General features: G+C 34.5%; 2 protein-coding genes across 3 annotated transcripts in view; one reads left to right on the top strand and one right to left on the bottom strand.

The window, feature by feature from the left end:
- Positions 1–7,781: 7,781 nt before the first annotated feature.
- On the bottom strand, positions 7,782–10,591 carry LOC110374168 (small ribosomal subunit protein uS9). 2 transcript variants are annotated; one of them, XM_021331760.3, is made up of 5 exons: positions 10,480–10,591; positions 10,331–10,375; positions 9,686–9,817; positions 8,806–8,920; positions 7,782–8,024 (listed from the first exon to the last, which is right to left on the bottom strand). In XM_021331760.3, exons 1-5 carry the CDS (start codon positions 10,495–10,497, stop codon positions 7,879–7,881), a joined length of 456 nt encoding a protein of 151 aa, XP_021187435.1. In that variant the 5' UTR covers positions 10,498–10,591; the 3' UTR covers positions 7,782–7,878. The 2 variants fall into 2 exon arrangements, with proteins under 2 accessions (XP_021187435.1, XP_021187434.1); XM_021331759.3 differs by having other exon boundaries at positions 10,459–10,572.
- Positions 10,592–10,765: 174 nt separating this feature from the next.
- Positions 10,766–20,066, top strand: part of LOC110373263 (uncharacterized) — a 38,682-nt gene continuing 29,381 nt past the window's right edge. The window contains exon 1 of the mRNA XM_049841236.2: positions 10,766–11,089. The gene's annotated coding sequence lies outside the window, so the exon portion shown is untranslated. The remainder of the gene's footprint in view (positions 11,090–20,066) is intronic.

Here is a 20,066-nt window from a genome sequence, read left to right as displayed (position 1 = left end):
ACGCCATTATCAAAGCTCACCGGAAGAAGGGAGGATGACAGATACTTCCTGTCATAGTGACGGTGACGACCACAGATAAAATAGTAACTTAATCTATGGTAGTATTCCAATACCCCCGCTCAAGATCAAGTCTAATTTTTTTTTCTTACAATCTTATACAAAACAATAAAAATTTACTTGATATTGAACACATCCTTATTTTATAAAAATGGCAACATTACAATCTGTCATTATGACGTTTGACATTTAAAATGGTTAACTTGACATTGACAGAAGAATATAACCTCTCTATATCTTACATCCATATTTAAAGAAAATGTTTACTAAAACATGTTACAAATATCCAAGTAATACAAAACATGCTAAATTAACAACAAATACAAACAATGTTTGAACATCTTATAATCTACGTTTCGTACAAACCAAGTGTTTCACAAAAATAGTTATGTTTAACTTGAGACAATGATTTGGTAAGTATATCAGCTTTATTTTCATTAGTACACACATATTTCAATGTAATTAAACCTTTGTTTACTATGTCTTTTATAAAATGAACTTTTATATCAATATGTTTGGATCTTTTACTGTTTTCATAGCTTTCTATCATTTTAATTGTACTTTGATTGTCAATAAACAAAGAACAGGTTAAGTCTTTATCACAATGTAAGTCTTTTAACACTTCTCTAATGTAGACAATTTCACTTACAGATAGAGCTGCTGCAATATATTCGGATTCTGCTGTTGACAATGCGACTGAAGTCTGCTTCTTGAAGTCCAGCTGACCAGGCTGCCTCGATGAAATATTGCAACTCCACTGACGCTCTTACGATCCATTTGTTCACTTCCCCAATCAGAATCTGAAAAGGCTAGTAATATATTATTAGTTTCTCTTCTGTATACTAATCCTTTGTGCTTTGTTTGTTTCAGGTATCTCAAGATTCTCTTCGGCTGTCCACAGTGTTGAAGTTGGATGATTCATATATCTACTAAGGAATCCTGTTGCATAGGCTATGTCAGGACGACTAATTGTAGCCAAATACATGAGTGACCGATGAGTTCTCTATATGGAATGTTATTCAGTACTTCTTCATTTTGATTTATTTTTAAGTTAACTTCCATAGGTGTATTACATCCTTTACAGTCTTGCATATGAAACTTCAATAAAATTTTCTATAATTTGTGTTTGTTTTATTTTTATTCCATCTTTGGTTTTAGTTATTTCCATTCCCAAGAATTTATTTATATTTCCCATATGCTTAGCTTGAAATTGTTCTTTTAGCTTCTGTATAATATTTTGTCCATTTCCAATTATTAATATATCGTCCACAAATATAAGTATATAAACATCTTGTCCTGTATATAAGCAGAAATCACTCTGAGATTGTTTTAGTCCATTTTGTGTTAAGAACTTGCTTAATTTTTCATTCCAACAACGTGGAGCTTCTTTCAGTCCATATAAAGCTTTCTTTAACTTTAAAACTTTTCCTTCTGTCTTATTCTGTAGTCCTTCAGGGTACTTTATATATATGTTTGAGTTTAATTCTCCATTTAAAAACGCTGTAGGTATGTCAAGCTGTTTGATAGGTAATTCCTCCTGAACTGCTTTATTTAAGAATAACCTTACTGTAGTCATTCTTGCTACTGGTGCGTATACATTTTGAGTAGTTTCCTCCTGAAAACCTTTTGCGACTAATCTGGCTTTCTTGGTGTTGTCTGCTTTAGTCCGAAATACCCATTTTGTGTCGATAGCCTTGTGTCCTTCTGGTAGATCACTTTCTTCCCATGTCTTTAATTTTTTATGTGCTTCTAACTCTTTTTGTATTGCTTCTTTCCATTCTTCTTGTTTAATGGCCTCATTGTAGCTGACTGGGTCTTCAGACATTAGCGCATATGCTATGTTTGACATATCATAGTCATCATACTTTGCCGGTAATTTCACATGTCTTCTTGTGTGTCTGATTTCCTCTGTATTCTGATCAGTTTCTGTCTCTTGAGTGTTTTCCATATCTGTTAATTCTTCATCATCTATATAATGGTAAGTATTTGTCTCATTTTCTTCATATTTGTAGTTTGATTCATCAAAACGTACATCTCGTGATTCAATTATATCATTTGTTTTTGGGTCCCATAATCTATATCCTGAACCACAGTATCCTACCATTCTCACTGATTTTGCTCTGGGTTCCAACTTGTTGGGTCTTGGTAATATGGTACACCATGCTTTTGCACCAAACACTCTTAGTTTATCCAAATTGTTTTTGCCATACCACAATTTAGCTGGTGTGTCTCCTTTGAGAGCTTTTGTAGGTGACCTATTTATAGTATAAGCCGCACATCTTATAGCTTCACCCCATAGGTATTTAGGTAAGTTTGTTTCCAAAAGCATTGCTCTCACCTTATCTGCCAGTGTCCTATTCATGCGTCACATACTGAAACTTGTTGTGGGGTATATGCACATGATGTTTCTTGTTTAATGCCATATTCCTCATAAAATGACTTGAGTTCCTCATTTACAAATTCTGTTCCTCTGTCAGTCCGTATTCTCTGTACATTATTTCCATTGTTCTTCATAACTTTTATATAATTCATAATGTAGTATTTTGCTTCATCTTTGGAATGTAGTAAATGAACTTCAAGAAAATGGGAGTAGTCATCTATGATTGTTAAGTAATATCTTTCTTCTTTATGAGTGATGGGAGTGACAGGTCCTCCTATATCACAGTATATTAGCTGACCAATTTTTCTAGTTCTTGGCAAAGGAATTGGCTTGAATGGACATCTTGTAGCTTTAGCTTCCATGCAAATGCTGCATCGCACCTTGGATAGTGGTAGATCAAGGACTCTCAACCCTCCATAGTTTAAATGTCCTAATCTTCTGTGCCAAAGATTCTCGTCTTCTGATATCAATGCATGTGTCTTTCTTACATTCAAATCTAATTTCATTGTATATAATTTTCCATTGCTTTGCCCTTGCACATGTATGTTACCTTTGCTTATTAATGCTGTTTCTTTTCTAAATGTCACTTGTAAACCTTTTTCATTAAGTTTTCACTGACAATAGGTTGTGAGACAATTTCTCCAAAATAAGGCAATCTGAATTGATATTTCTAGTCCTTCTTTTGAAGTTCCTTTTAATTTTCCTTTTAGAGTTGTTCCTATTGTATTTCCATCTGCTACTTTAATGTTTATGCGAGGAATCTTCTGTATATCTGTCATATATTTCTGAAGTTGTGAGATATCATATGGTGTGATGCACCAGAGTCTATCACAAATTCTATTTCTTCTTTTATGTGATTTTGTGTGTTTTCTGCCGAGTTGGCCTGCTGCTACAAATGATACTTCCTTGTTAGTGGTATGCTCTTCTCCAATATTTGCAGTTTGTTTTCTAGTCTGCCTCATGCCTCTGCCTCGTGATCTGAAGCTTCCGCGGCCTCTCTTATGAAAATTTCTTTTTGGGCAATTTCGAGCAAAATGGTTGGGTTCTCCACAACTATAGCATTTTATTTGAGAAGTGCTTTCAAAAACATACTCATTGGTTTTTCTCGTAACACCTTGATTAGATTTCTCTTTCATTTCCGCGTCCAGTAATTTGCTTTTTACAAAATCTAAAGTCAATTCACTGTTTGACATTTCAAGAGCTGTGACTAAGGGTTGATAAGCTTGTTCGATACTTAATAAAAATTGACATACTTTCTCTTTCTCATCTATCACGATTCCATGATTGGCGATATCTTGAACTAGTTTTTCGAATTTATTTATATGATCCTGAACACTTTGATTCTTACTGCATTTCAAGTTTATCAGTTGTTTTTTGAGACATAAGCTGCTGAGTGTAGATTTTCTTTGAAACGTACTCTTGAGCTTGGTAATCATGTCATATGCGGTTGATGCATTTTTAACATAGTCTAGATACTTATCTGGTATTCCTTGTATTATTATATTGCGTGCTTTCGAGTCTTGTTTGATGAACTCTTCCTCTTTTGCTTTCTTCTCGTTCCCGCTTTCTATTACCTTTCTCAATCCCTTTTCATCTAGTAGAATCTCGATTCTAAAGAGCCAATTCTCAAAATTGTCTTCCAGTTTCGGTATATGGGAACACGACGCTGTCATTATTTTGGCTTTCTTCTTTTCGTTTCTGGCTGAAAAATAAACCTACCCCTTTTACCCTTTTACACGTGTTTGACCGTAACCTTACTTGTTGATTAGGTACTTTCCTACGCTATCCTGTGTCATCTGACTGAATTATGGGCCTGGGCCCATAACCTATTAGAAATGTTGATTAAATGAAAGCCCCAATAATTCAGACAGAATGTTTATTAGCGTTATACTTATTTTACTGCACATTATAATGATCCACTACGCACGCCATTATCAAAGCTCACCGGAAGAAGGGAGGATGACAGATACTTCCTGTCATAGTGACGGTGACGACCACAGATAAAATAGTAACTTAATCTATGGTAGTATTCCAATATTGCTATACGTATGTTGTTAAAATATAAGGCTTTATTAAAAATCTGTTGTTTTATTGCAAAAAATACTGGCAACCCAACATTTTTGTCCCGGCTTTTCGTTCTAAATATAGTTTATGGTTCTATATGACCCACATTTTATTCCGCACTCCAGAAAATAACATGAAACCTTTCACAGTGACCGTCTCTCAGCGTCTTCAACCCTGACCCACCCCTGGCTGATCCAGTCAGCTCTCTGCACAGAGCTCCACGTGACCAAGTCGAAACTCAAACGTTACGTCATCAAAAAACGTTGGGCCAAAGCAGTGTCAGCTGTCATCGCTCTAAAGAGAATGGGCGCGAAGTTTGAAGACCACCATGATGAAAAAGTTGACAAGAAGAATGGAGAAAATTGATTATAGATTTTCGTTTTTAGTTTTTGAGATAATTGGGCAGTGTTATTTTATAAATGCAAAATCACTTGCTTACACACTTTTAAAAGTTCCTACTTAACGGTTATTAAGATAGTTGATTTCTCAAGTCATAACACTGTAAAATTGCCATACCTATCATTAAAAAAACTTACTTTTCATATTTTTGCGTGCTATGCGTCTGAGGCTGATTAAACGTTGTATTAAAAAATATTTGGACTTCTCTCTGCCTTACTCAGTTTTCTCACAAGTTTTAACCAATCAATGATCTCTGACTATGAAACGAGGCTAAGATAAATTGTGTTCTAAAATATCACTGCCCAATTCAAATAGTTAGTTCTTAGATATAAGCCAGTCTTTTAAACGCACAGAAATCGCAGAAAAATGCACTTACGCATATCTAACAAATAGTTTATAAATTGGTTGTAAGATGTATTACACCTTGGATTTGTTAAAGACAATTAAATTCTATAGGACGTTGACCTTGCCTACATTCTGTTGAATATTTCTGTTGATTTTTTGTTTTCCATTAACCACTTGTTAAGTCGCTAGAGTTCAATGTTGTTTTAGTTAATACGAAGCAAATGTTGCATAATAAACTTGTTACAGACTTCTTTATAGGTAGGTACGGACTAGGTATAAACTATTACCTACCTAAGGAAACCATAAAGCATAATACATTTTGGTTTTAAAATAATAATTTTAGGAAATGTTGCAATAAATAAAATTGATATTATGTATTATTTTAACGAAATTCAGTATTAAATAAGTCATTACTTTTCTGACGGCTGTAGGTACAGTCAACTTCAGGTCAGTGGTAACAGTTTTATAGGAAAATCGTACTTATTACTATTGAGTTAAGGTGCATGACAGTTACCACTGATGTGCGGTCTACCGTACTTATTGCCTAAGTATTTCGCACAACGAAAAAATACGTTTAATGTAGATACTTATCTTTCACATTTTTAAAGCTACAGGCAAAAACCCTTTGGTTTTTCATGACTAAAATGGTGCCAAAATATTTACTAACTGGTAACACTAGTTTTAAAGCAGTGCCTATAATAAAATAATACTATATTGTAATCTAATAATCTCATTAAGATCTGTATATCAGAAGTATTCTATAAAAATATATTTTATGTAACTATTGTTAAGAAACTAATTGATGAGCATAATAAAATGTAAATAACGTCCCAGGCAACTGGCAAAGTTACCTACTGTGATCTTTTATCACTTCGTCTGGGAACGGTATTGGATCACCTTATAACAAACCCAGTTTCTCCGTCTTGCTTAATCAATCTATAGTTCCATCTTAATTAATGATTACGTTAGATAGACAATCTACGCGAGAAGCTAACTTTTATCTGTTTAGGTCACAAAAATTTTTGTACCTCTGCTGCTACGGAAGTTGGGACATCGATAATATGTAATGTGAAAAAAATTACAATAAGTAAATAATGAAAGACATTAACTTCTAACCTTAATTATAAGTTTTGTGCTAATTTAAATTAAATACTTATTAATTGCAATCTCTTCATATTATGCTATGGTTGGCATTGCCATATTACTTATGATTTTAGCAGCCATATTTATTTTTATCAAATGTTAATTATAACTTCTCAAAAATTTAAATTCAGTTGAAGTCGTACGTTTTAAATTGCATTTAATTATATTATCAAAAAAATGACTAATAAAGACATTGGTATGTAAAAGAATTTTTGATAGTGTAATAATAAATCTTGTTGCATTAATGGCGTATTTTTTATTTCCCCTTTTCCCAATCAATAGACTTAAAGAAAACTTGGGCTATGGCCTAACCAAATACATCTGAGTACCTGCCAGTTTTATACAGAGTGACTGCTTATCTGACCCCCACAACTCATGGACCCTGGACGTCCCGCAACGACTGCCCAAAATGTTCACCAGTTATCGCACCAAGCTTTGCTTAACCTCATAATCCATCGTGTGCGTTCGCGCAGCGGAATGTTGTTGAATTTAAAGATTTTAATTATGCAGATAATTAGTGTAAGACGTCCTATAATTGTGTATGGTAAATAAAAATTTGTGTATGCAGCCATTGTGGAAAAATTCACCAAAAACAGATTCCGCTGGGCGAACGTTGGCGAACGTTGTCCTGGCGGAACTTTTTTTAATCCATAGACTTTAGAAGAAAAGAGATGTCAAACTGCATACTTTAAGAACTAAGACCTAATAAGTGTATTTTACGTTTATATTTTTATCTTTTAAACCCTACGACTTTTTCTAAATCTGTTTTTTAAACAAATATAAACAAATTCGAAACAACGTATGTAAAAATCTACAGCTCTCTATGTAAGCGCTTTATATGAAAACTAGCTAATGGCCAAACGTTCGCGTAGCGGAAATTTGAATTTCTCCGAAGTTTATGCATGCACTGATTTCATTCATACATAATCAATTATACACAAATACACACTAATTTTCGGACACATCTCTTTTCTTCTAAAGTCTATGGATTAAAAAAAGTTCCGCCAGGACAACGTTCGCCAACGTTCGCCCAGCGGAATCTGTTTTTGGTGAATTTCTCCACAATGGCTGCATACACAAATTTTTATTTACCATACACAATTATAGGACGTCTTACACTAATTATCTGCATAATTTAAATCTTTAAATTCAACAACATTCCGCTGCGCGAACGCACACTAATCCATCGATCTGTGCACGGCATTGATTAACCTAGTCAGGTCTATTTCTATGGTCTATTTGTTAAATATTTAACTAAATTGTTTATATAGGTACAAAATATGTATAAAAAGTACTATCAAGTCCTTTAGTTAAGTGCCTACTCGAAAGGAGTAGGTAACTAAGTAGTAAAAGAAGAGAATGGAGAATAATCTTTAAAAATAAAACAAAAGAAAACTTTTTATGGTTTTTTTATTATTTTATAAACACGCAATGATATTGTACTCCCGAACACAGCAATACAATACCAAACCGCGGCACCAAATATGGTATTAACGGTAAGATTTCTGGTAGCGGGCGCGGGCGCCTGGACCTCCGAACTTCTTGGGCTCGCAGCGACGAGGGTCAGCGACCAGCAAACTCCTATCGTATTGGACAAGGATGTCTTTGATTTCCTTCTTTGACGCCTCGTCTACATCTGTAAAGAAGAAAGAAATAGAAATTATATTAAAAATATTGCTCTAAATCATTTGTAAATAAAGGATGTTTGGTAATTTTAGTAATGTTGTGTACATTTCAAACTAGCAAGATATTAAGATCATTGCTGCTTGGTAAATGTCACCGTTACTCTGCCCTCCCTGAAATGACTGAGTTACATGAAGGCAACACAGCTTTGGAAGAAGGGGTACTCAAGATATTAAATGATATTATTTCATCATTACAAGTTAGATATTAGTATGATAGCTACTTTCTTTGGTTTAAAACCAGGTGAGATGTAATAGGGTAGTGTCCAGGGTCGAAATAATGAAATAATATTTAGTCCGCTTTTTAGATAATCAAAAATATTGGATACGTATTTTTTCTTTTTTTAATTAAACATAAAATGACAAAGATAATACACTTCAAAAATTAGGAGTGGGGGCCTTTTACGTCACAGTGTCCTGAAAATTGTAGCAACTTGTGACGTCACACTCAACTTTAACACGCTATATCTTAACAAGTTCTGATCCAATTTAAAAAAGAAAAAATACGTATCGCTTAATTTTGGACAATCTACAAGACGGACTAATTATTATTTTTTAGGAAACTAGCCTATTATCTACAGAACAGTTTGGAGCCTGAAGACCATTATATTTTGGTACCATTTGTCCAGATGGACTAATTAGTTCAGTTCCAGAAGGCCAGTTTCTTTTCTTCTTGTCTGTTCTGTTTAACTGTGTACATAAACTGTCAAATAAATAAATAATGCTAATACTTACATTTCTGGTAGAAAGCAATGAGTGCCTTGGAGATAGCTTGTCTGATAGCGTACACCTGGGCAACGTGACCACCACCCTTAACGGTGACTCTGATGTCGACACCGGAAAACTTCTCCTGCAAAAACAATACAATTATGTTAGTTTTGTATATTATTGGTAAGTTGAATGAGGGTAGAATGTATTAATGATCAGTTTGGATCTTTACTACACATCCAAAGATGCTCAGGTTCGGAATAAGAGTATTCATCATTTTATAGCTGATTTAGTTTCACAATATGGCTTTTAGCAATTCTTCAGTTGTAACTTAAATCGCTGGCTTGTTGTCACTTAAAAAAAAACACAAAAAGATTGTGAACCTTATTTTAGACAATGACTAAATGCAATGAATATGATATTAGTCAGTACAAAAATTTTAAATGACCGTCAAATAAATTAGTAAGAAAGAAAGTTATAAACAAACAAGCTACATATAAAGTAAACATGCAGTCAAGTACCAAACTACTTAATACTAACTGCTACAAACAAGAGCAACTGAAAAATGTGAAGTAAACATGCAAAATATGAAGGAAGGTGAATAAATATGATGGTAAGTTATGTCTGTTCTACAAAACACAAGTTAAATTCAACAGAAAATATATCCATTAATTTATATTAAATTACTGGATTGAAAGTTGCAAATAAAGTGCTGAAATGAGAGATGTAAATTAACCTAATTTTCTAACACCAATACTAAATCAACAACATGCATGAATAAATTGACAACCAGAAACTTTGATTCTATATTTGAATGCAATGTTAGTAAGTGCAGAGCAGAATATATAAGACACCATAGACAATAATGAGGTTCATAGTGTTTAGAACATAAATATAGGTTCCTGACCTTGCCGAGCAGTAGGATGGGCTCCTGCAGTTTGTACTGCAGCAGGCGGGGCTCCACCAGGTCCAGGGGGCGACCGTTCACGCGCAACACTCCATGTCCGCGTTTGCAGTACGCCACGGCCGTGGCGGTTTTCTAAAAACATATAAGAATGTTACAAACATGAAGTCAAATAAAACTTAGCAATGTCTCAAGTATTTTAAACTAATTTAGACAATGTAAGTACACAAAGATGCGATAATAAGTTGATTTGGCCTATACAGACACTGATTATTCGGGAAACAAAAGTATGAATAACTTTTTGAGGTTATGTTGGATACATAAATAATAGCTGCAACAAGGCCACTCTGATCAAATATAGAATGTAATATTGTGGTTAAATATGTAATTGAACATTAAATAAACAGCAAATTAGATCTCTAAGGAACTCAAAATAACAGAAACATAGAAGCGTCCACTAAAAAGTCGGTTGCACTTACACACTGACAAATTGCCACATTGATAGGCGGGATTGAAAATTAACAAGTTTTCTAGTATTTTATCACTAATCCTGTTATGAACAACTAATAAGTGCACGAAATATGGGTTTAAACGTAAAAAATATCACTAAGAAATCGGTAGAAACACGTGGATGGAACAAACACTAACCTTACGGCCGAATACTTGGACGGCCTGGATAGGTTCACGTCGCGCCTGAAAAACACGGAAAAAGGAATGAGAATCAAATCAATTGGCGAGGTTTGGTAAAGAAAAGATTAGTAAAATAAATTTATTACAGAGCGCAAATCGTCACGCACCTCTTGGGGGGCAGCCATTTTGACAGAGAAAGACTGAATGAATGATTTACCCAGACTACATAAATACTGACCGAATGGTTACAAAAAACCGTAACTAGGTAAGGCAAACTCCGCAGATATTCTCGTAACACTGATCGAACACACTCGATCGCCGCGCCATCTACTAGTCATTGGTTGGAACTAAGATTCAACTTACCAATATTTCATACTAGATGGCGCTACTCAAATTAATTAAAATAATTGTCAATAGATGGCGCTTAACCAAAAACTTACACGACCACAGTGGTGAGTCAAGTTATCAAGTTAGCTAATCCATCACGCACCGGGCCGCACTATCGAAGCTTGTTTTGTATTCGTCGAACGTAATTGTTGAAGTGGAGTCGTGCGGAATGCGCGACAGTAGTGCACGATCACGACAATGTGCCGCGAAAAACGCTAAGTTGCTAACATTCCCGCGCTAGTGCATTGGAACTTGAAACAAAACAGTGAGAATTAGTTATTGTACGAGAGAAATTTTGTGTATATTGTTTTGTTTATGTAATGAACAGTGTAATATTATATGAACTGGATTTATTGTGATTTACCTGTTGGAGTTAAAGACGATTTTAAGGTAAGTGCGATTTATTATATTTACTTAATAGGTAGCTAAATATTTGTAAAATGTATTAAGTATTATAAAGAAATAACCACGTGCGTATTATTACAGGCATAGTTACTTTCTTATTTACTTAATAATTTTAGTGTAACATGTAACTCATAGTTAAAAAACCGGCCAAGTGCGAGTCGGACTCGTGCACGAAGGGTTCCGTAAATTACAGTTAAATCAACATATCTCAAAAACTATAAGAGATACTTTGATCAAACCAAAAATCGTTGAAAGAGTTAATTAGCATGCATCACCTCTATTTTTTTTAGAATTTTATACCCCGTAGTTATAAAAATAGAGGGGGGGGGACATACTTTTTACGACTTTGAGAGCTGATATCTCAAAAACCGTTCACTTTAAGAAAAATGTTTTTTAGAAAACTTTATATCATTTTAAAAGACCTTTCCATTGATACCCCACACGGGTATGTACATCGAAAAAAAAAATTTCATCCCTCAGTTACATGTATGGGGGGCCCCACCCCCAATTCTTTTTTTTACTATTTAGTGTCATATTTTTGTAGCGGTTCATACAACACATATTCCCATCAAATTTCATCACTGTAGTACTTATAGTTTCCGAGTAAATCGGCTGTGACAGACGGACAGACGGACAGACGGACAGACGGACAGACGGACATGACGAAACTATAAGGGTTCCGTTTTTGCCATTTTGGCTACGGAACCCTAAAAAGTTATTAAGCAGTAGTGAAATTAATGGAAATAGAAGAAGTTTATTGATATTCATAATGTATTTAAATTATTTTTACTTTAACTTAATCTATTAAATCCACCTATGAAGCAGTTTATTAATTTTAAGCAAAATATTTGCTACATCTTCGGCTTTTGAGGGTACCTAGGTACTCAGTACAAAGTTTGAGATTTTGTATGATCCAAATAAGTACATAGGTAATATAAAATTAGGGTTATCATGATTCCTTGCTTGATTATTATTAATACCTTGGTAATAGGTGTGTAAGCCGGTAGGTACCTAAGTAAGGTAAGTTTTTGACAAATCAGTCACACGACCAACGAAAATAATTTTAAAAAATTTAAATCTTTCTACCCAAGAACGAAATGGAAACTAACTTGAAATATCTATGTTTATGCTAACTCACAAGAGTTCCGTGAGTTCAAAACTTTTTATCACCAACTTTTTGTTGACTCAATGCGTCATAAAAACATTATGATTCACTCAAGAATGTTGGCCACTGCATACGTAAGTACTAAGTATCTAGTAAAGAGGGATATCCAGGAAAAAAATAAAAGGGAATTCGTAACGAAGACATTCATCGTTATTGTGGAAAAACCAATAGGTATGCGTAACTGGGTTGTTTTGGGAAAACACGCGAAACGTTATGAAAATGAAATATTTTAAATGGTATTTCTTCATGGGTTTATTTACTCACGCTGGTCCAACTTAACCAGAAGAATATTTAAAATGAAGTGCCCGTAAAGCTTCAGTCTGTGTACAAAATTCAGAAATCTTACGGAATCGAAGCCAGATCGTTAGAATACGAGCATGAGCGCTAACCCGTCCAACTCCGCATGTGTAAAATATGAATGAACCGTGACTAGAATACATTTTCAATTAAATCTTAAAATCACGGGTTCAGTCTCATAAGAATATCTTAATTCATTAGTCTTATGTCGTCGTAACATTGTTTTAAGTATATGAAAAAGTTAGGTAAATGGTTACCCAAAATTGTATGTGCTATCAGTAAAGACAATTTCAAACGATAAATATCGGTCAATCGGTCATGCACGTGCTGCATTTTTTTATCCGTAAAAACGGTCTTCCACCACAAAAAGTATTTTCTTATGTAATTCTCCTCACCAATGAACTTCAACCATAGACAACAAGTCAATACTTCGCAAATCTAAACTTAGCTTTAGCTTGGATCCTTTTAAAAAAAAATCACGGTATCTGGAAAAGAGGATGTCTGCTAGATACCTATTTGATTTATAAATCCTTCTCAGAAAGTTCCTAGCCGCCAATCTGCCATTTCCTCGAAAAAATAAAGAATTTAGCACAAAATTGACACGCAAAGGAAGTTGCTATCAAAAGCTTGTCGAAAACTGTAACGCTTTGAGGCATATTAGCATACATTTACTTGCGTTCAATATTAGCACTTACATTATCAATAAATCCCCTATATTCAAGTCACCCTTATGTAACGAAACTAGTTCAATATTCGTGAACATAACAAACATTAACATTAATTAAAAATTACATAATGAATTCCGACAGATGTCAAAAGCAGATTAACTCATCAAAATGTACTGGGTTCATCAAAAATCTTGTAAATTTTTGAAAGTGTTATAAAATATTTATTTTATCATTTCCGATATAAATTATTTAACATATTATGACGCGGATTTTGACTGACACCATTTCTTCGAGAAAGTTATAAGTAGGGATCTCTTATGCCGTGAAAAGTTTCCCCAGGACAAGAGGTAAGAAACTTCTAAGATTACACAAATAATAACCATTGAAAGGAAGGTGGTATTTCAAGGACTATTCCAATTATATTTGAAAATTCTTACTAACATTATAGATGCGAAAGTCCATGTTCCTTTTGCTAATGATGAGCAAACTCCTATAGTTTCCGATGAAACTAATCGCGCAAACTGGTAAAGACAGAGGAAGTGCACTTTCTTAGTTTCCTCAAGATGCAAATGAAAATGCGACAAACAGCTTATTATAATTGCGAAAGTATATCTATCTGTCTGTCAATCCGGCTTTCACGCCAAAACTACCGAACAGATAGTCTTGAGCCTGAGAAAGGCACTGGCGACTTTTTTATGCTGGTAGGGAAGAGAAGTTCCCTCAAACATTAGGGAATAGTTAGTCGACACTTATATAGGTATCTATGATGATGATGATGATGAGGTATCTATACTAATATACTAAAGAGGAAACATTTGTTTGTCCCACCCTAAAGCCTCCGAAACCACTGAACCTATTTGGAAAATTCTTTCACTAAGTATTGGGAGGTTATATACTATGTATCCCCGAAAAAAATAGGCTACATATTACCTGGGTGCGAGAAGTAGTTCCTTCTGATCGCGAGTGGAACCGCGAGGAACAACTATTATGTACTATGTAATAAGTTGTTTTTGATAGTGTTCGTTCGGACATAAGGCTTGGAGTTTATCGGGCAACCGTTGTGTGACCGAGAACATGTCGATACGGCTTCCTGCCAATCGCACTTACCGTAATACGGTCACGGCTAATCCATTTTAGGCTTAAATAGGTTTGAGAAATTTGTACCAATTCAACCTATCTTGGATATATGAGGCTAAGGTTTTATTCAAACCATTTACCAATCCCTCAATTTCATCTTCTGACACATTTTGCTAGACAATGGCTAGAAACTCAATGTAGGTCAGCCCTGGCTTATGTGTGGCAAACATTAAGTACCTTTTTTATACATACATTGCCGTTTTTTTAAGATTAATAAGTTTTTTATTTATTTTAATTGCCAGCATAACAATGTTTGAACGCGCAATTAAGCACGGCCACCATTTACAAAACAAAAAATCGAAGTGGCAAAAACATATTTTACTTGTTTCTCAGAAGATAATGAATAGCCTATTATTATAGTACGGACATGAGGAAAATTTTACAAATAATTCTACTTATTAAATGTAATTTTCTGAACGCCAGTTTTATAGGTACGCAGCTGCTACGTATGAATTCAGTTTACATTGTAGGAAAATGTGAAGTATTGTCCAAATTATCACTTTTTCCAAATAAGCGTATCCCTTTATTTTTCAGTATTGCAATTGGGCGTGCAATACTCATCCTTAACCGTATGTCACCCAACCACAATGATTGGAAAAATACCCTATATTTTCTGCTAACCACATTAAAAGCTCATACTAATACATTTCCAACTCTATTTCTAAAACAATAAGGTTTATAATCAAATAAATAACATAAACAGTATTCTGCATAGTAGTTAGAAGTACTAGGGCTTCATAAGATAATATGGTTAGTAGATTAGCGATGCACGCCGCACGCATTGCGGAGAAGCCTTACATTGCAGATTTTTCGCAGAATAAGTTCAAACAAAGGCTGTGCATAGGAAGCTTTGTTTGTTTAATTCAATTTGTTGTTATGTTGGTAATTTATTTAATAGTTTATGTACATAGTTACACACACAGAACACAGACAAAAAGAAAAATAGGACAAATACTACCTACAAAAGTACAGCTTATTATTATTATTTTAAGTTGTTTTATTAAAACTTCTAACATATTCTGAATGGTCGTATCGTATGTAATACAAATAGGCCCTATCAGTCTACGCTTCATATACTTAATACAAATAATGAGTAATCGCGGTCGATAATGCAATGATATTAGTCATTACAACTTAGGGTACGACGTTATGACTACTTAGCGTCTGAAGATAAAATAAGCAACTCATTTTCAGGCGTTGACAAATACCTAAATATACCTAACTGAAGAAAGTTTCGCTAACATGCGCGTAAAACAGATTTTCAAAATCAGAAAACCAAAAGATAAACCAAAATGACATAACGATTTTTCATGCTCATCATAACTTTGGGTACGGTTTTCACCAAGAAGTTTTACTCGTTCGAAGTCCACTACTAGCTGATAACTTCACGCTAGACAAAATGTATGAACAAAACAAGTGAACCAAAGTTATTTGACAGGAACTATACTTACCTGTCTCAACTTCTCAACACCAGTTCGCAATTTCCCTTTCAAACCCAGCCATATGATTGGGAATGAGGACATCATAAGTAGTTCTAGTTCATAATCAGATAAGATAAACCATATTTTGGGAAAGCAAAAGTATTTTTATTTAGTCCATAGATATTTGATATCGATAAGTCAGTGTTTACTTACGATAGATATTTATCAAGCTAAAGAATGCTGACCGATATTAAATATTTATTCAGTCTATTTCCATTTAGTTAATGGATTAATCTATTTTATTGTGCTTACATAATAGTTAAACTCGTCGACAGAAAAGTAACTGTCTCGACCTTTTATAGCTTTAATGCTCTTTTTAAAAGATTTTTTGTCTTGTGTATGTGATAAACAGGAATGGTAAAAAGGTTTAATAGCCCAAAAAACAAGAAAACAGATAACTTAACCTTACATAGTAACGTTTGGTTAATAGGATTCTTACGTATAATCTTGTAATAGGCTTTCCTGTCGACTATGAAAACGAAGGCGCTTATGTAATTCCAGATTAGACATTAAACATTATTTTTACACTGCAAAACAATGTGTATTTAAAAAAATGGTTAAGTAAAATCATCCTTAAATTTTTGGCTAAGTTTAAATCTTGGAAATTGATTCTAAATTCGAAGGAAAAACTGCAAAGTTCCAATGGACTTATAACTTAAATCTGCTATGAACAAAGCTCATTACGATCTTGCCTTCTTTTAATGAGAAGCATCCTTAGTCCAGTTAAAGGACAGTCTTGTACTTCTTATCGAGGGCGCTGCAGGTTTGATCTTCTCAAGCCTACCGTCAGAGTTTTCTCAAATCCGCCTGACGGCCTCTGTCATGAAAATTGTACGACAATTTACTGGTTAACAGTAATTTCATTAAATTTTTATGATTTATCTATCATGATATATCATCGAGATCTTATCGATTTACGGCGTCATAAGATTATTTTATTGAGAAGACTCATTGGATAAGATTATGATAGGTACTTTATGAGTTTTAAGCAGATATGCAGATGGGAGGTAACAACTGGTTTCTTGGACATAGGTTCATATCGCATAATATAGTATTATATAACTTTTTTTGCCAGTTCAAGCCAGTTATTGATGTGTCTGTTTGGTTTAAAGCCTTTTTTGTGAGCCTTGGTACTTAACTACTTACTTACATATAAGTACTTTCACATATACTTCTTACACACATACCTATTCGTACTATCTATAATTTATTCTTAATGATCCTTACCTTTAAATAACGTGTACGCATGTTGCATCCATGCGCAGTATGTATGTACCTATTCATTTGCGTGGTTCTGAAAATTACGAGAGCAAAACCAAGAGCCGTTATTAGTATGCGAATCAGATGAAATCAAGAGTATCCGGAAATCGTCCGTATCTATTACACGAACAGGTGATATTAATATAGTTTATAGCCGTGAACGCCTCGGAACTGGTTTTGATACATTTCGATACATAAACAAGATGATTATTTCACGAACCACTTTACAATGTCGCTTACGATGTTTTACGTAACTTGGTAATTTATAGCTTCATCGTCACAGAATCTTTATTTTTTAATTAATAGAAAACTTTTACTGAATATTTTAGGCCTCGGAATAAATTATGACGTCAAAAGCCAATACGCACGACTTTTTACACCGAATAATCTTTATACTGCCTTCATTCAGAGATTTTGGAGGGATGAAAAGACTTTAAATTGGTCGCCAAACAGAGAGGCATAGCACATGATATCTGCTTTATTTAACGGGTAGAAATAAGTATTATATTCAATTAAGTAACGTGCCAGTACTTCATTATAAATCATCTCTACAAAAAAGCTATGCTATCATTCATCACCGCTCCATAACCACTCGAAACGGTTCTACCACCACAAAAACGCAATACTCCAACAATAGTAGCTAATAATATTTTATCACTTATTCTGCAGCCCCATATACGTATTGACACGGGTGTCGAACCACCGATCTCGCAATCCGATACATAAACAATTGCATTCGAGCATTCTACTCCTTATTCGTGATCATGACTTATTAAACGAGATGTTTTGCTGAGTCCGCACTATAAATTAAATCTGATAAGTAAGCGAAGGAGCAATGTATGAAGAATTGTGATATTTTATCGCTGGGCCGTCGTTTTGCTAAGTGGTTGCAGAAGTATTATTGCTAATTAAGCTTCATCATCATCATCATCATCAGCCTATCGCAGTCCACTGCTGGAGATAGGCCTCTCCAAGTGCACGCCACTGAAATCTATTTTCGGCTAGAAGCCGAAAATTAAGCTTAAGCTGGTTTATTCTTGGGCTGCTTACGGCCAAAGCCTGCTGATGCTGCGAAATTATTCGAAACAGTTACGGCCACGGCGTCTCTTTAACACTAAGGGCTGAGAAGGAACACGGGTGGATTTTACTCAGTTAGAGACAGACAGTTAACTGCTGCTTGAATCCCGGAAAAAGGGTTATGATGTAATGATTTCCCATATCCCAAAAAATACACGTTATCTCAGGTGATCAGATTTCTGTAGCTTACTTGAGAGACTCTTTTTTGAAAAGTCTAGGCGTTCAATGTGGGAGGCCTAGAAAGCAAACGAAGATCTATCGAAGGGCTTATATGGAGACGGTTCAGCTTACTATTCGAGGAATCCAGTTTATGCTAATATTATCTAGGTGTGTTCTGATACCGACAGCTAGGACCGGTCGATCAAGCGATATTTTGATCAGGTACGACCGTGTAAGATGTCTCAGCATTTTTTGGATCTAGATATAGCTCGTTAGTTACCATAGAAGTCCCGTGCCCATTTTCACCAACAAATATTTGGATCCCCTAAGAACATTTAGGGAACACTTACCTAATACAAATTTCATTTCCACCAAAGTTAAAGTGTCTCATATACCCTTTATTATTGGGGGAGCCCTTATTCTAAGTGACACTTAGTTAGAGATACGTTAAGAGATTGTGGCATCAGTGTTGTCGCCTACTTATTGTTCTATGGATGATAGGCACGCCATTGAATTTTTCACAACTGACTTGCTTAGAACTAACCCATCTCCCTCTTGCTTGAAAGACTCCCAGGCTGTAGTTTTCGGGATTTTTTAAACAAGTAACATTAAAACACATCATCCAAAAAAAGAAATAAGTAAAGTATCATCATCACATGCGAACTTATTTACATTTCTCACATACTCAATCTTCTGCACATTGTTTACCATGTGACTCGGCTCGTAATCCGAGCTATATTAAATTTCGCCTTGCTAAGTGTAAGTTACAAGTAAGCTGTAATCTGTGCTGTGTGTGGTCGATGGCTGCTGACTCCTGGTCTTATCAACGATGCTCATCCGGTCGAGATTGTTGGACAAATAAACAAGTAGGAATGTTATTTTAGACCGGTCATAGGCTCTAATGTTGTGACTGTTTGTCGTGTAAAGCAATTATTATCTACGTGTTTTAATGAGACCAAGTACTTCAGAGCCTCGTCATTGCTGTCGACTGGGAGAGTACCCAAGAGGCTGGCAGGATTGCCCAGTTGGATGGCAATACTATAAATACTTTTTCTGACGTCTATGAACAGGAACGATAGATAGTAAATTATTAGTTTCTTTTAGATTGTTGACAATAAAGAATAATGGATTATGTGTCTGAGTGACTATTTTATTGTTTTACATCTGTTCAGATTGTCCTATCTTTGGCATGCCTGATAAAAAATTATCTGTCGATCACATTCTTATCCAAGTTTGGCTTTTGAAGTTTCCCTTTAAAATATCTGGTTGGGTACACAATGAAGTAGTTACACTACTACTTAACAAATACGAACTAACGTAACTGTAGTTAGGGTTACCATACCCCAAACATCGTCAGGATATTTTGACTTAGGTAATTCATTTATTTGACTTAGATATAATCTGTATAAGTAAGAAAAAATATTTTACAAAAAAATGCTGATAAAATTTCCTTTCTGTGTTAATAAAATAGAATAATCATAAAAACAAGTTTAAAAACAAATATGTTTTTTTTTTAAATCAAGAAATGTGTCACTCCTTGACTAAAATAATCAGGAATTCTCTTCGTTAAAATGGTCGTCTTTTTTCTCAGGAATCTATGACAGACTGGTGACCCTACTTCTACTCAAATATGAATGTATAATGCGGCTGGTATTGTCACCAGGCTGTCAGTGAGTCAGTGAGTAACGAAATAACTGAACACGCCCATTCCGACTTAA

The sequence above is a fragment of the Helicoverpa armigera genome, chromosome 19, assembly GCF_030705265.1.
Source record: "Helicoverpa armigera isolate CAAS_96S chromosome 19, ASM3070526v1, whole genome shotgun sequence".
Lineage (NCBI taxonomy): Eukaryota > Metazoa > Arthropoda > Insecta > Lepidoptera > Noctuidae > Helicoverpa > Helicoverpa armigera.
This window is presented reverse-complemented; position numbering and strand designations above follow the sequence as displayed.